The following is a 15,454-nucleotide window of genomic DNA, read 5'->3' on the forward strand; positions in this document are numbered from 1 at the left end:
CTGAGAAACAGTTCTTAAAGCAGTCCTGCGAGTAGACTGACCCACCCTGGAACTCAGCACAGAAGCAGCAGACTGAAATGGGATCAGATTTCTGTGAAAGAGGCTCATTTGCTTATCTTAAAGCCCTGAGGGGCAGGCATCTAATTTAACGTGGATCTGGGAGCCTAGTAAGATATTCTCCAAAGATGGAGCTGATGGGTACCATCTTTGCGCTGTCCCTCTACCTCACTTCTGCTTTCTGGTATCTCCTGGAAAGGAGCTTGAATGCTCGTATGATGCCCCGAGGTTTGCAGTTGCTACCCAGGTATACCTCTAGATCACCTGGCTCTAGCGGCTAGCAAGACTCACACTCACGGTAGTGAGTATCACAGTATTTACAACAACCAAGACTTGGAAATAACTAAAGTGTCCACCAATGGGGTGAATGGATAAAGACAATGTGTGTGTATACGATGGAATATTAACCATAAAAAGAAGGAAGTCTTGCCATTTGCAACAACATGGATGGACCTTGAGGATATTGTGCTGAGTGAAATAAGTCAGACAGAGAAAGAGAAATACTGTATGATCTCCCTCACATGTGGAATCTAAAAAACAAAACAAAATGAAGTCATAGAGAACAGATTGGTGGTTGCCAGAGGCGAGGTTGTAGAGGAAAAAGATGAAGGGGTCCAGTGGTATAAACTTCCAGTTAATAAGATAAGCCTTGGGGATGTAATGTACATCATAGTGACTGTAGTAAATAATACTGTGTATTATTGTATATTAATTTTATTATTTTTTATTAGAAATATGTATTATTAGCCCCAGGGTTACAGGTCTGTGAATTGTCAGGCTTACACACTTCCCAGCACTCACCGTAGTACATACCTTCCCCAATGTCCACAACCCCACAACCCTCTCCCTGCACCCCTCCCCCCAGCAACCCTCAGTTTGTTTTGTGAGATTAAGAGTCTCTTATGGTTTGTCTCCCTCCCAATCCAATATTTTTTTTAAGATTTAATTTATTTATTGGACAGACAGAAATCAAAAGTAGGCAGAGAGGTAGGCAGAGAGAGAGGAGGAAGCAGGATCCCCGTTGAGCAGAGAGCCCGATGTGGCCTCGATTCCAGGACCCTGTGATCATGACCTGAGCTGAAGGCAGAGGCTTTAACCCACTGAGCTACCCAGGTGCCCCCCTCCGAATCCAATCTTGTTTCATTTTTCCTTCCCTACCCCCACACCCCCCACTTTGCCTCTCAAATTCCTCATATCAGGGAGATTGTATGATAATTGTCTTTCTCTGATTATTTCACTCAGCATACCCTCTAGTTCCATCCACGTCATTGCACATGGCAAGATTTCATTTCTTTTGATGGCTGCATAGTATATTATATATATATATATATATATTTTTTAAGATTTTATTTATTTATTTGACAGAGATCACAAGTAGGAAGAGAGGCAGGCAGAGAGAGAGGAGGAAAGAGGCTCCCTGCTGAGGAGAGACCTGATGTGGGGCTCGATCCAAGGTCCCTGGAATCATGACCTGAGCCAAAGGCAGAGGCCTTAACTCACTGAGCTACCCAGGTGCCGTATATTATTATATATTTAAAGTTGCTAAAGCTTAATAGTTCTTAGCACAAGAAAAAAATGTGTATGTTTGGTGATGGATTTTAACTAGTCTTAGGGTGATCATTTCACAACAGATAAAAATATGGAATTTTCATGTTGTACGCCTGAAACTAACATGTGTCCATTATATGTCAGTTTCTTTAAAAAGTAATTGATATTTTGTTTTTTTAAAAATTATTTATTTATTAGACAGAGATCACAATTAGGCAGAGAGGCAGGCAGAGAGAGAGACAGGGAAGCAGGCTCCCTGCTGAGCAGAAAGCCCAATGTGGGCTTGAACCCATAACCACTGAACCAGCCAGGCACCCCAAAAGTAATTTATATTTTAAAGAGAAAGACTATGGCACCTGGGTGGCTCAATCAGTTAAGCGTCTGCCTTCGGTTGAGATCTTGATTTCAGGGTCTTGGAATGAACCCTGGCATCAGGCTCCCAGCTCAGCAGAGAGCCGGCTTCTCCCTCTGCCCCTCCTCCCACTTGTTCTCTCTGTCTCTCTCTCTCAAATAAATAAAATCTTAAAAAAAAAAAAAGTAAAGAGACCAAAACAAAGTCTGGAAGGATGTGAATCGCTGTGTTAAAATTAAGAAGAAAAAGCTGTTTCTATTTTGAGAAGAGCCTCTTTGAAATGTATAATTAAAAGAAATAAAATGCCTGTAGAGTTAGGCAACAGGAGAGAATGGTCTTGGTGAGGGGCCCCCTTTCCCATAATCTTAGGAAGTGAGCAGACCCCCTGATGTCCTGTGTGTGTTCCCCTGCAGTAATACAGCCTCTTATTCTTTCTCTGATCTTATTTTTCTATGTAAAATGTGGTATCAGTGCAATCATTTTTTCTTTCTGGTTTGATTTTCAGGAAGATTTCGACGTCGATCACTTTGTGTCTGACTGTAGGAAGCGTGTCCAGCTGGAGGAACTAAGAGGAGATCTGGAACTCTACTATAAACTTCTTAAAATAGCCATGGTCGAGATCATCAACAAGGATTATGCAGATTTTGTCAACCTTTCCACAAACTTGGTAAACCTGAAATTCACAAGTCCTACACACACACACACACACACACACACACACACACACACACACACACTTTCTCTCTCCTTCATATTTATTAAAAGGGCAGAGTTTTTAGAAACCTTTCAGTTGATTACCCCACCAACCCCACCAGAAACTAGAAGAAATTACCAATTTCATTAATAAAAGAACTAAACTTTTTGGAATACATTTTTTTGTTTTAGTTTTTATTCATTTAAGGTTGCTCTAGTTTGATTGTTTCAAATTCATTAGTCAACAGTGAAAAGTAAAGGATAATAATACCCAAGAGGTTGTTTTATTAGTTGCTAAGTGATTACCCTGAAGTCTTCCTTGATTTAGACTAATTTGTAGGAGCAAATGTCCACCACTCTTACAATGTTTAATTTACTCCCAGGTATATCTGTTAGCCAGAGCTAGGTTGAGGGAACATTGGCCAATATTGATATTTAAAAAGTTTGGTTTTATAAAAATATAAGAATGATTTGCAGTGAGCTTATCAATTGTTTGTAAAAGCCATTTAGAAATGTTGAATTTTGTTACTTGGCAGAAAAGTCTCCTTGTTGATGCTTCATTTTGTTTTAAATCTGTTTGTCCAGAGAAGCACAGAAAGTTGCAGCTCCATGGGAATTTCAAGAAGCATTAAAATTAATGATGCACATTTGCTTTTGGGAAATATACCACTAAGATAAATATCCCAATAGGATTAAAAACCTAGAAAATTTTACTTCTGTTTAATTTCTATTTTTCTCAAGGCTTATAATAATGTTTAAGAGAGACGTAGCCCGTCAGACTTTCACATCAGCTGGCTGAGTATCATCAATTACAGACAGAGAACTGTTCATCTTCTGTGAAAATTTTTCACATTCATTTAAAATGTCATCTAAAGGCAAATTGTTCTTAAGGAAGCTTTCGTTTCTCCTGACTTCCCTTATTTTTATAGTTTCATGTATTTCAACAGATTTTTTTCATATTCTATGAACAACATTAATGCCCAAATAACACTTCTGTTGTTTAGCTAGTTATGTAGCAAAATACAGTTGTGCCAAAAAAATAACTTAAATCTGGTACTGCTTTGATCGTTAAATAGATACGTCACTATTACTCCTTATCGTGATGTGTTTGTGCCAACCTGGTTTTGCCTTTAGGTTGGCATGGACAAAGCCCTCAATCAACTTTCTGTGCCTTTGGGACAGTTACGAGAAGTTCTGGTAAGTCCCCAATTAATGAAAACAGTCTGCTGTGATGCCTGTTGTCCTCGTTGGCTTTTCTCTAAGAATTCTTTTCATCTGTTAGTTTGGTGGTACTGGTGGTTGTATTTTAATGGTTCATGATTATAATATTCACCTTCAGAAGAGTTGTAAATGATTTTGTTTTTGCATATGCTAAAAACCTAAAAAAACATGTTGGATTTGAAGAAGACATATTCTCAGAGTAGACAACCTTAAAATGTCAGGGGAGAGGAAGCATATTTCCAAATTCAACTTATTAATGCCACTTTGGTCATATGTAAGTGGTTTCTAACATACGAATGACTTGTATTTTAACAGTTTGTAATCTTGTAAATATCCCCCCCCCACCCCACGTAATCTACGTGTGGTTAGGTTCCTGGGCTGATCTACAAAAACTGTGTAATCCCTAATGGAACTGAAGGATAATATAAATAAAATGTAATACTTAATAAATGTTACATTTGCATGTTCTCTCAGAAAAATCTCTGTTGTGGGAATGGGACTCCCCACCTCTAAGCCATTGTGAATAGGAACTCCACCTGGGTGAACAGTGGAGGGGCAGTTGTGGCATCACTTCTTACAGAAAACTGTGCTGCCCTGTCTCCCCTCCCGCCCCCCCCCCACGTCTGTGTCTGGTGCCCTGACTTACGGCCTCTGTCCATTTTGATGCCCTGTTGTAAACTTGTCATAAACGACACCATCCTTCCTTGTGTGTCTCCTCTAGCTTGAGTGGCCTCTTACGTCCCTCCCCTAAGACAGTGCCTGCATCCTAGAGAGAATATAAGGAGAACATAATTTAAGGGAAGACACAGTACATGATTAGAACCAAGAAAAATGCGGAGTGATGGAAATATCAGTACTGAGAAGCCTAGGGGAGGGGCAGGCAGGAAAGAGTTCGTGAAACAGGTAAAAATCTTGAGTTGTGCCTTGAGGTAGCCAATACTTTCCATGGTTTATGTCTCATTTGAATTTTACAAAATCTTGTTAAAGATACTTTTCCTTGGAATGGAAGGAATTTTCATGGTCCGCTGTTGGATTCCACACCAGCCGCTGTGGGGCTCTCCTACTGCCTCCTTGGTGTGCCTCTTCCTCCCAGGGCCTCATAGTGGTGTTGTTTCCCAAGCCTAGCCTTCCTTTGGCCTCCCACTCTTCTCTCGAACCCCCTCCCTGGAGGCAGATTTTCTCTACTCACACAGGCTCCTGTCCCACCTCACCCCCTGCCATCACCGTATCCCCTCCCTTTTCCATGGCCTGTTTTTATGGCCACTTTGGTCCTGCTCAGCCACAGGCCTGAACTGCCTTTCTGGTCCCAACTCTGAAGCTGTTCTGTGAGATTCTCAGACCACTGAGGGATACGACTATATCTGTCTTCATTGCATCCCTGTAGGCTGCCACAATACTGACGTCCAGGAGGTGTTTCATAATGTTGATGGAGTGAATTAATTCACCTTCCTGTGGAATTTTTGTGATATGCCTACTTCATTCTAGTTGTTTCTGTTAACCTTTGTTTTGGCCCTAATTCCTAATTATCTCTTTATTCATTAGCTTCTGGACATGTTTCTCTACCTCTGTGCTCTGCCTTTTTCTGGTCTTCTGTTCTTCATTCTTGATTCCTGGTATTTCCATACCCACATTTCATCATCATGCATCAGTGCTTTGACATTCTTTCGTTCTCCAAAATATGCAGAATCTAAAGACTTCATCTCAGTGAAGTTGGCCCTCCATTCCTATTTCTGCTTCTCTCCAGAAGGAAGCCTGCAGTGCACATGGCTGTGTGCCTGTCTGACCCTGCCCCTGAGTGTGTGTGCACTTACATCTGCTCCCCATCCCCTCCCCACCTCGGCAGCTGTGTACACATGGCTTTCAGAGTCCGATTCGAGCCCCGTCGCATTTCCAGACTCTCCTGTACTTTGCTTCATATTATCTGTTCTCCATTCTAAGCCCCCTCATCCCCATAACTTTCACTGTATATGTCATTCTTCTTTTGGCCATGCGACCCTGCCTTCGTGTCATTATGCCCCCAGGTCATGAGTCCCCTCAACAGTAACTGTATCTGGTATATCATGTTTTTTTTTTTTTTTTTTGGTCAATATCTGCATAGTACAGGTGCACAGGTATTAATTTCTGTGGAATTGAATGAGATGTAGGAAATTGATAATGTGACAAAACAATGTCTGTAATACATTTTCTTTATTATTCTTTTAAAGAGTCTCAGGTCATCAGTCAGTGAAGGAATTCGGGCAGTAGATGAACGAATGTGTAAACAAGAGGACATAAGGAAGAAAAAGGTACCCTCCAGTAGATTTCTTTTTTTTTTTTTAAAGATTTTATTTATTTATTTGACAGAGAGAAATCACAAGTAGATGGAGAGGCAGGCAGAGAGAGAGAGAGAGGGAAACAGGCTCTCCGCTGAGCAGAGAGCTTGATGTGGGACTCGATCCCAGGACCCTGAGACCATGACCTGAGCCGAAGGCAGTGGCTTAACCCACTGAGCCACTCAGGCGCCCCCTCCAGTAGATTTCTTATGCTGCATGCCAGTTGAAGCCCTCTCCTCTTGTCTCCGTGAACTTGTCAGCACTATTCAGCTTTTTTCTTTTTTTTTTTAAATTTAGCTTTTTTTCAAAGCTCTCACGCATGTGCATTTTATGCATTATGTCACGTTATCTACCTGAAATAAGAAGACAGAATTTCAGAGGTACCCACACGATCTCAAGTCACCCACTTTTTCCAGAACAAGAAATAGTGATAACTGTTGTCGGTGCAGCGCTTGACAGTTAACGACTGTATAAATTGTCAGTGGCCCTGTAAAGAAAATAGGCCTATATTAGAGACTAGGGGAGAAGTGGGCTTTCCAAAGCAAACTCAGGATTCTGCCGTAGGTTTGCTGTTATTTTCTGATCCTGTGTTCTTTATGTTCAGGTGTTCACTTTAATTTTTTCAATTCCCGTAGTTAGCATGCGGTGTTGGCTTAGTTTCAGGTGTGTGAGACAGGCAACGGCTCTGTACATCTGAGGGCTCACCCCGGGAGTGTGCCCCTTAGTGCTATCTCCAGTTCCAAGTGTCCCCGATATCATTCATGATCATAACGATGTAGGGGCACAGCGGGCATTGGGTGTCTGGGCTTCTGACTCTCGCCTGCTGCTCTGTACAATGTTTTCTATGTGTATTATTAGCATATTTGTTAAAATCTCAGTGGGGAGAAGCCTGTTTGAGGGACAGGCTTCTGTTTAATTCGCCTCTGGATCTCCTCACAGCTTTTGTCCAAAGAATGCTTGTCGTGCGCTTCCAGACAAAACAGTAAGCTTTGTGAGAGCAGGGTGTATTTCTTGCTTTATTTTCTCGTGCCCCCCCCACCCCCCGTCAGAATGAATATCGAGCTCCCAGGGGTGTTCATTATTATTATTATTTATTGAATGGATGACTTTGTATTTTTTTGTTCTTTAAGGATGAGAGTTTTCATAATGTCCCTCAACCTCTTTGATAATATTTGTAGTGTAAAAGGTCTTTAATGATTTGGTGCTTGGGCATATAGGTATATGCACATGTAAACTGAGAGGGCCAGTACAATCAGAAGCCAAAGTTAAAACATGAATAAAGGGCCATAAGAAAACAAATGGAGGGGCACCTGGTGGCTCAGTTGGTTAAACGTCCGACTCTTGATTTTGGCTCAGGTCATGATCTCAGGATCATGAGATTGAGCCCCGCATTGAGCTCTGTGCTCAGCAGGATGTCTGCTCGAGATTCTCTCTCTCCCTCTGCCCCTCCCCTGCATGCGCACATGCAGTCTCTCTCTCTCTCAAATAAACAAATCTTTTTTAAAAAAATAGGAAAGAAATGCCCATAGAAAGATTCAGGATGGGAAAAAAAAGAAATAAGAGTATAGAATATGAGAAAGCAAAGTCTAGGGTTTTTTTTTTCCTCTATAAACTTGCAATAGAATATGGAAGTATGCTTATTCTAGAACTAAGATTTGCATTCTTGAGAATTCTGAGTTTCATAGAAATATTCAAAATATAGCATGCCCTATATATTTGAAGCTAACTTTTGGTCTTATATTTTCCTGCATTTAGCATGGGAAATAAAGATGATTAAGAGTAAAGATGGTGACGTTTTTTGTTTGCTTAATTTTTATTTTTATAGATGTGTGTGTTGAGGCTTATACAAGTTATTTGATCAGTGGAAAAGATTGAAAAAATCTTAAATTCACAAAGTTCGAAAGAAACCTCTGCACTAGAAGCAAGCAGGTAAGCATTTTTTTTAACTAAGTAGCACATAAATTAATACTTCACATTCAATCTAATTAGGCGGGGATGGCTTAGTTAGAATTCATTTCTGAACAAGAAGAAAATCCAGGTTTGTGGCTAGAATGTAGCTCCAAGAGAGTGGAGAGCATGAAATGGTGAAATCTATAACACGTTCCTATAAACGCTTTGGTTATAGACCACAGTTCCAACACGTCATTATGCTTGCAGTGTAAAAGTATATTTGGAATCACCTTCCCTGAGGACTAGCAAAGTCCGGTTGATCTTTAAGGCATACCTACCATTCATCTTGGTTTTTCTCCATCTCATTTTTTTTTCCTAGACATGCCCAGAGTATTACCATTGATGTATTTTGCACCAGCATTATATTATTATGAAACAGTATAGGACATATCCAGTTGAAATTTACAAACAGGAAAGGAAAAACTTATGAAATAGGAAAAAAGATGATGGCTCTCTTTGTTATACTGTGATTGTCTTGTTCCCTTCCTGGTGTGAATTTTCAATCAGCCAGGGTAGATGAGTGACTCAGAAAATGAGTAGTTAGGTCCTGTCAGCACTGTGAGACGCACAGTGGTGCAGTGGGAGTAGCCGGGGCTGGTCCTACACATACCAGCTGGGCTGCCTGCGTCAAGGTCGCCTGGTGCCCTGAGTGCTCTGTTGTGTGACGCTAACAGTCCCTCCCCTTGCAGGCGGAGTTAGGTTTCTAAATTTTAGGAATTAAGGTTTTAGATTTGGAAGGAACTTGAGAGACCATATGCTCCACATGTCTCATGATGGAGATTAAGAACGGACACATCCCAAAGGAAGCGATTCTCTGGTCCTAGGTCTCTGTCCCCTTTCACATCAAGGCATTCAACTAAGTGGTCAGCCTCCACTGTGCTTGTGTCTCTAGCCCGTTGCACTCGTGCTTCTGCCCCGTTCGTCCACACTTAGCAGACAGTCTGCACACGGCCCTTCTGCAGCCCGTGTGTCTCCAGCGGCTCTGCTTCACTGCGGCCCTTGGCAGTGCCTGCAGCCCCTCCAGCCATGTCCACGTTCGGCCCTTGGGGAACTGGCCCTCCAGTGTTCTTCCCGTCTTTGCTGTTGCTGCTGTGCTCATCGGATAGAAACACCTCAGTGAGCTCTGTGTCTACAATCCTGTCCCTTTGCAACACTGTCCTTGATAAACAGACATTGTGCGCTTTCTTGCTCAGAATTACCTTGGAGGACTTTTTTCTCCAGAAGAGCAGCTCTGAGCTCTAGAGTCAGGAAAGCCAGAGCAGCGTCAGCGCACAGTAAATCCATCATGCTCTGCCAGGCCCAGAAATGCCGAGAAAAGGATAAATAGGAAATGCGCATGGGATCAGTCAGTAGAGGTTGGGATTAGGCTTCGGCACTGTTCCTGCCAAGCGCTTGCCTTCCCTCCACACCAGTTCTGATGCTCTGGGACGGGGCACACCATGGCAGGTCTCCAGAGATTTTGGGTTTTCTTACAGTGTGTTTCCTCACTACCTGACTGCCCATACTCAGATGTGGGATGCCTCATAGAGCCCAGCAGGGGCTTTGGGGCCTTTGTTGTGTGTTTTTTTTTTCTTTCACTGTTCGACTTCCTTTTGAATGGGGTTGACGCTTTCTAATGTGGGGGGCAAGAGGGAAGTGTATCCAGTCCACTTGATGGCAGATGCACTGTGAGTGATTTCTCACCAGCTCCCGGAGCACCGAGCTTGCTCTTTCTGCCGTTGGGTAAATTTAAACTTGGAGTCCGCTGCTCTGAGCGATTTCCCAGGTTGCTGCTAGGCGGTCAGTTTTAGCTGATTGAGGAGACAGCAGTAGTTGGTACTGGGGAGGTACTTGGGAGGGAGAATGAGGCAGGCAGAGAAGAAGAGGGGGCTTCGGGTATGAACGGTAGGACAGGGCAAGAGAGAGGAGGGGGTTAGAGAATGGGAGAAGAAGGGAGAAGAAGGGCACGAATGGGAGAGCCCGAGGAACGTGGAGGAATCATGCAGTTGTACCCACACTGACCTAAAATAGCTCCATCCCCTTGCCTGGGCCCTGTGGCCTGGGCCAGGCTGCGTCAGTGGCTTCTACAACCTCCCCGCTCCTCACCCCTTGCACTGGGGCCTGCTGCACAGACAGTTTGTCATGAAAATTGATGGCGTTCAGGTGCAGGTGCCTGAGCGCTGTAAGGCATGTGGGGCGGTGGGGGTGGCAGGTTTTTAACTTTGGGAATTACATTTCTCTAATTGTCTCTACTAGCCCTCTCTGGACTAGACAGATTTTGGAGAGAATTGCCACAGAATTTAACCAGTTACACTTTCATGCTGTTCAGAGCAAAGGCATGCCTCTTCTGGACAAAGTAAGACCAGCAAGTGTTGGTTTCGATTTTCAATTTGCTGTTTGCGAATTTCCTGAATGATTTTGGTTTGACCTAGCATTGCCCCTGATAATTGCTACTCTACAGGATTTTGAAGCTAGCTTTGAATTTTTTTTTTTTTCAGTGTCTCCTGCTTGGGACCCTGCTTCCATTATGTCACACTAGATAGATTTTGTGTAAAGACACAAGCGTAGTCTCCAAACTATGCAAGTAAAATTAATTCTGAATTTCATGTAACTTGACACATCATATGATGTAGTCAGAGTTCATTTATCCAAAGCCCTTGACTGGGTTTAAATGCACGTTTGTCAGATTTACTCCGTAGCTTAAGAGGCAAATAACTTTTTGTCATTCCGTAATTGTCTAAACTTCACTTTGATGAAGCCAACTTACTTTCAAAGAAATCATAGGGAGGGGACACCTCAGTGGCTCAGTCAGTTAAGCCACTGCCTCTGGCTTAGGTCATGATCCCAGGGTCCTGGGATTGAGTCCCACCTTGGGCTCCTTGCTTGGCAGGAAGCCTGCTTCTCTTTCTGCCTGTGTCTCCTTGTGTGCTTGTGCTCTCTCTCGACAAATAAATAAATAAAAACCTTTAAAAAAAAAGAAAGAAAGCAATCATGGGGAGAAGAGATTCATTGTTATTCTCTAGGAAATGTTGGGATTTTAATCTTACATATATTCTGGTAGAATTAGAGGCTCGCTTTATATATATAACACATATGTATATAAATTATACACATATATTTGAGCTTTTAGAAACTGTGGTACCTGGACCTTCTTTCCTGGTCTCTCTGTTCTTGCAGTGTATAGCCCACATTACGGCCATGCTGCAGCAGTCCCTGGGAGGCCTGCTGCTAGAAGGGCTTCAGACTTCCAATGTGGACATCATACGGCACTGCCTCCAGACTTACACTACAATTGACAAGACACGGGATGCAGAGGCGTTAGTCGGTCAAGTACTGGTGAAACCATACATGGATGAGGTTTGTGCCCCCATGCACCTCATTCCACAAACACAGAGCATCTAATCTGGCTTCGTTTCTTGACTGGGTGCGAGAGAGCTCAGGGCTCTTCCTTGAAGATGCTCTTAGTTCCTGCTCTTCTGGTTGTAAGAAAAGGTTGGTCCTGCTTGGTGCCCATCAGCATGGCAGGAATCAGGCATGCGCTCTGGTCTCTTCCAGTGATGCCATAACTCAGGGATCATCTTAATTTAGTAGGGGTGAGGGACTTGCCTAGGAAGAAGGTACGGATCAGAACATTTTCAGGTCAATTTCCATTTCCATAAGTTATACGTTAATGAAGTTGCCGAAAAGCGTGACCCCACCAAGGCGCCCGTGCCCACTGGAGGAGCTGGAAGACAGCTCTGTGCGCAGGGAAAGTCTGTGAGGGGAAGCGTATTCGCAGAATTGATGTGGCCTAAGTCTTGAAGACCATGGGGGAGTTTGCCAGGCTAGGAAGGTGGGAGGGAGGGAATATTCAAAGATAAAGGGCTTTGAAGGGCGAGTTAGCGGGGTAGTACCTTAAGTCCAGAACTTGGTTACCCAGTGTTCTTGACCTATAAGGATACAGTAAAATACAGGGAGTCAGTGTATCCTGCCTCTGAGCGGCCGGAGTATGGGCTGCACCATGTGAGGCCGCCAGCAATCAGCAGCTTCCAACTTAGAGAGCGTCGGTTTCATCTAGTTCAAGCTGACAGAAGTCATGAATCCAGTCTCAGCATTTGAGGGCTTTCTTCCAGTCACCTGCCAGTGCGAGTGTTCTTTCTGTCTGGTAAGTATAAAGCTACCCACCATGATTTCAGGATGAAAGGCTTCCAGTTTTAAAACGAGACAGTATCCCAGTGATAGAAGTGAAATTGAAGGATTAATTTCAGTAATCTTCTCAGCTTCATTAAGACTACTAAAAGTAAATGATCTGTCAGTTCTTTGTATGTATCCTATTATAGTTCATAGCTCTCTCTGTGGGGGTGAAAAAGATCACATTATTCTTTGTCACTAAATGAAAATATTTTAGTTATTTAATTTATGCCCTTTTCATTGAACTGAATCTAATATGCTAAATTAGGGAAGTACTTTACGTTTCCGTGTCATTAAATGAACTGTGGCCACGTTTGCATTTTAAGTTTGTATGCTTGTCATTCACCTCCTGCAACTCAGCCTCACCAAAAAAAATTAAATACTAAAGCAAAATAAGATGTGTTTTCTTCCATCACTTTCCATCTCAGCCCTTTCCCTGTTCTGGAGACGGTAGAGGATAAGGCCAGGGTGAAGATGATACAGAGCTGTTGTCTGCAGATACAGTATTTTGCTTTTAAGCTCAGAAGGGAAGCATATGAGTGTGTGTGATGTTTTAGCTTCAGGCCAGTCTCTGTCCCTCAGCCTCTGTGTCCCCTAGGGTTGGAGTAGTATTCCCAAATCCCGGGACCTAGATTTTTATGCCATTGTTACTTACCTCCTGTTTAGAAAGCATACTGAGTGGGGAGGAGGAAGGACGAAGTGCATTTTTAAGGTTTACACGATTCTTTTCTCTGTAGTGTATAGTTCATACTTCTCTTTTAGGTGCTTTAAAAACAAACAAAAACACAAACAAACAAACAAATAAATAAATAAAAATAAAACGCTCTTCCTTCTGCTAGGTGATTGTAGAGCAGATCGTTGAGTCTCATCCAGACGGCCTGAAGATCATGTATGCTAATAAGCTCCTGGAGTTTGTTCCTCACCACTGCCACCTTCTTCGAGAGGTCACAAGAGGAGCCATCTCAAGGTGACGTAAAATGCTGTGTATGCACCTGAGCTCAGTTTAGTGACCACCTGTCACCTCCTCATGTGCCGCTGATCCCTGGCTGTCCTGTCTGACCCGGGAACGTGGGAACGTGTGCTCTTCCCTATTTGTTACCAGTGCTGTGAGGCAGGTGTCACTTGCCTGGGTTTACAGGGAAGGGAATGAAGAGTGGGGATGAATCTCAATGGTGACATTTGTGTGACTCCAGAGCCTCTGCTTTTCTCTTGTCTATACTGTCTCCTTAACCAGGCTCAAAATCAAAATTGGTTTCCTTCCATTATTGTGATGTCATCATCGGTCTAGAAATACCAATTCATTTTAATTCAACATGTTTTATACTGATGGCAATTAAAGTCATGAACGGTTTTCCCTCCCTCTCTTATTTCATTTCCATGGCTTTCCAGTTCTGTTTCATGAATATCCCATTACCTTCCACCATCTCCGTCATCCCAGTCCAGACCTTTGTTGCCTTTTGTTCGAGGGTAGAAGGCTCTCCCCACCTGGTCTCCCAGCTCCACCTGTCCCTCTTCATTGCAGCCCTCAGCTGTCCCACCTGCCCAGAGCTCTTCAGCCTTCCTGAGTCGCTCGTGGCTTCTCATCGCCCACAAAAGAGCATCCAGTCTTCCTGGTGTAACCTGTGACCGTTGGTGCTTGAGTCCTAGTGTTTCTCCGCTGTAGAACTTTCTACTGTGGAACTTTCCCCCATACCACTATGGTTCCTGGCCAGACAGGAGCACTTGACCTTCCCTAACAAACCTGGTACAGAAGATCCCTGACTTCACCTTGGTTCAGTTTATGGTTATTTTGGCTTTTTATAATAGTGCAGAAGTGATATGCATTTAGTTTGGATCTTTTTCCAGGCTGGAGATCTACAGTAGGGTCCTCTTTTGTAATGCTGGGCAGGGGCAGCGAGCACAGCCCCCAGGCAAATCACGTGATCACGAGGGTCAGCAACCAACACACTTGAACCGTCCTGTTCTGGCTTTCAGTGCAGTGTTCAGTAAGTTACATGAGATACCAGACACTTTATTGTGAAATAGGCTTTGTGTTAGAGGATTTTGCCCAACTGTGCAATACTGTAAGTGTTCTCAAGACATTTAAGTTTGGCGGGGCTAAGCTCTGATGTTCAGTCGCTTAGGTGTTTTCCATGCATTTTCAACTAAAGAGATTTCCAGCTGAACAATGGGTTTATTAGAAGCCGAGGCCGTCATAAGCCGAGGAACATCTGTCTATACTGTGCGCCTCTGTGTTTTCCTTCATTGCTTCCTGTCTTTGTCTTTCTGTTGTCTTTCTGTTGATCTGTCACTCCACATGAAGCTCCAGTCAAATACAACTTCTTTTTTTTTAGGTTATTTATTTATTTACTTATTAGAGAAAGCATAAGCAGAGGGGGAGGCAAAGAGTGAAGCAGGCTCCCCACTGAGCAGGGAGCCCGATGTGGGACTCAATCCCAGGACCCTGAGATCATGGCCTGAGCCACCCAAGCGCCCCCAGGCTATGGTTATTTCAAGAAAAAGTCCTATTTGTGAATTCTTCATCTAGTGAAGATGAATTAAAATCAGAAAGTCAACTCTGCCACCTTTAAAAACCCAGGAACAGAAAAAAATTCCACGAGCAGGTATAACCCTATCCACAATAAATCACTTTCAATCCAGTCCTGAAAACTAATACAGAGTAGGAAGAAAGCATTACAGAAAAATTTTGTTTTCATTAATCAAGCTGGAAAATAATGGGCCTTACATTAATGCCCTTTAGGAAGACAGTTCTTATAGTTTTATGTTGATAGAAACTCACATTACATTCGAAATGCATGTTAAAACCATGACTGTAGATTAACTACCACTTTCAGTCGTCAGAAGATGAAAAATGGTCAAGAGTCACCCAAACTGAATCCTGGTTCCTCCTGGAAAATGTGTTCCTAAATATTTCCCCCCTGAACTACTGTGCTCTTTCTGTATCTTACATAGCAGACACTGTGATGCACAAACACATCCAGAAGGCCTTTGAGGGCTGACAGCCTGCTGGAACAATGAGGAATTCACCTGGGTTTCTGCCTTTCTGCCGGGCCCAGAAAGTTCTGGGTAACCCAGGTGACGTGTCATGAGAATACATGTGTAGCTCACACCATATGTATTATCTCCTCAGGGTAGACACCAAAATCCATGTTCATATATGAAAATCCGAGAT

The 15,454-nt window shown here is 43.0% G+C and overlaps 1 protein-coding gene across 1 annotated transcript; it reads left to right on the forward strand.

Moving 5' to 3' along the window:
* Nucleotides 1–2,398: 2,398 nt before the first annotated feature.
* Nucleotides 2,399–8,094, forward strand: LOC309861351 (conserved oligomeric Golgi complex subunit 2-like). Its single transcript, XM_082724163.1, has 4 exons — nt 2,399–2,624; nt 3,785–3,847; nt 6,076–6,156; nt 8,009–8,094. Exons 1-4 carry the CDS (start codon nt 2,568–2,570, stop codon nt 8,039–8,041), a joined length of 234 nt encoding a protein of 77 aa, XP_082580289.1. The 5' UTR covers nt 2,399–2,567; the 3' UTR covers nt 8,042–8,094.
* Nucleotides 8,095–15,454: the final 7,360 nt, after the last annotated feature.

The sequence above is a fragment of the Mustela nivalis genome, assembly GCF_964662115.1.
Source record: "Mustela nivalis genome assembly, chromosome: 3".
NCBI lineage: Eukaryota > Metazoa > Chordata > Mammalia > Carnivora > Mustelidae > Mustela > Mustela nivalis.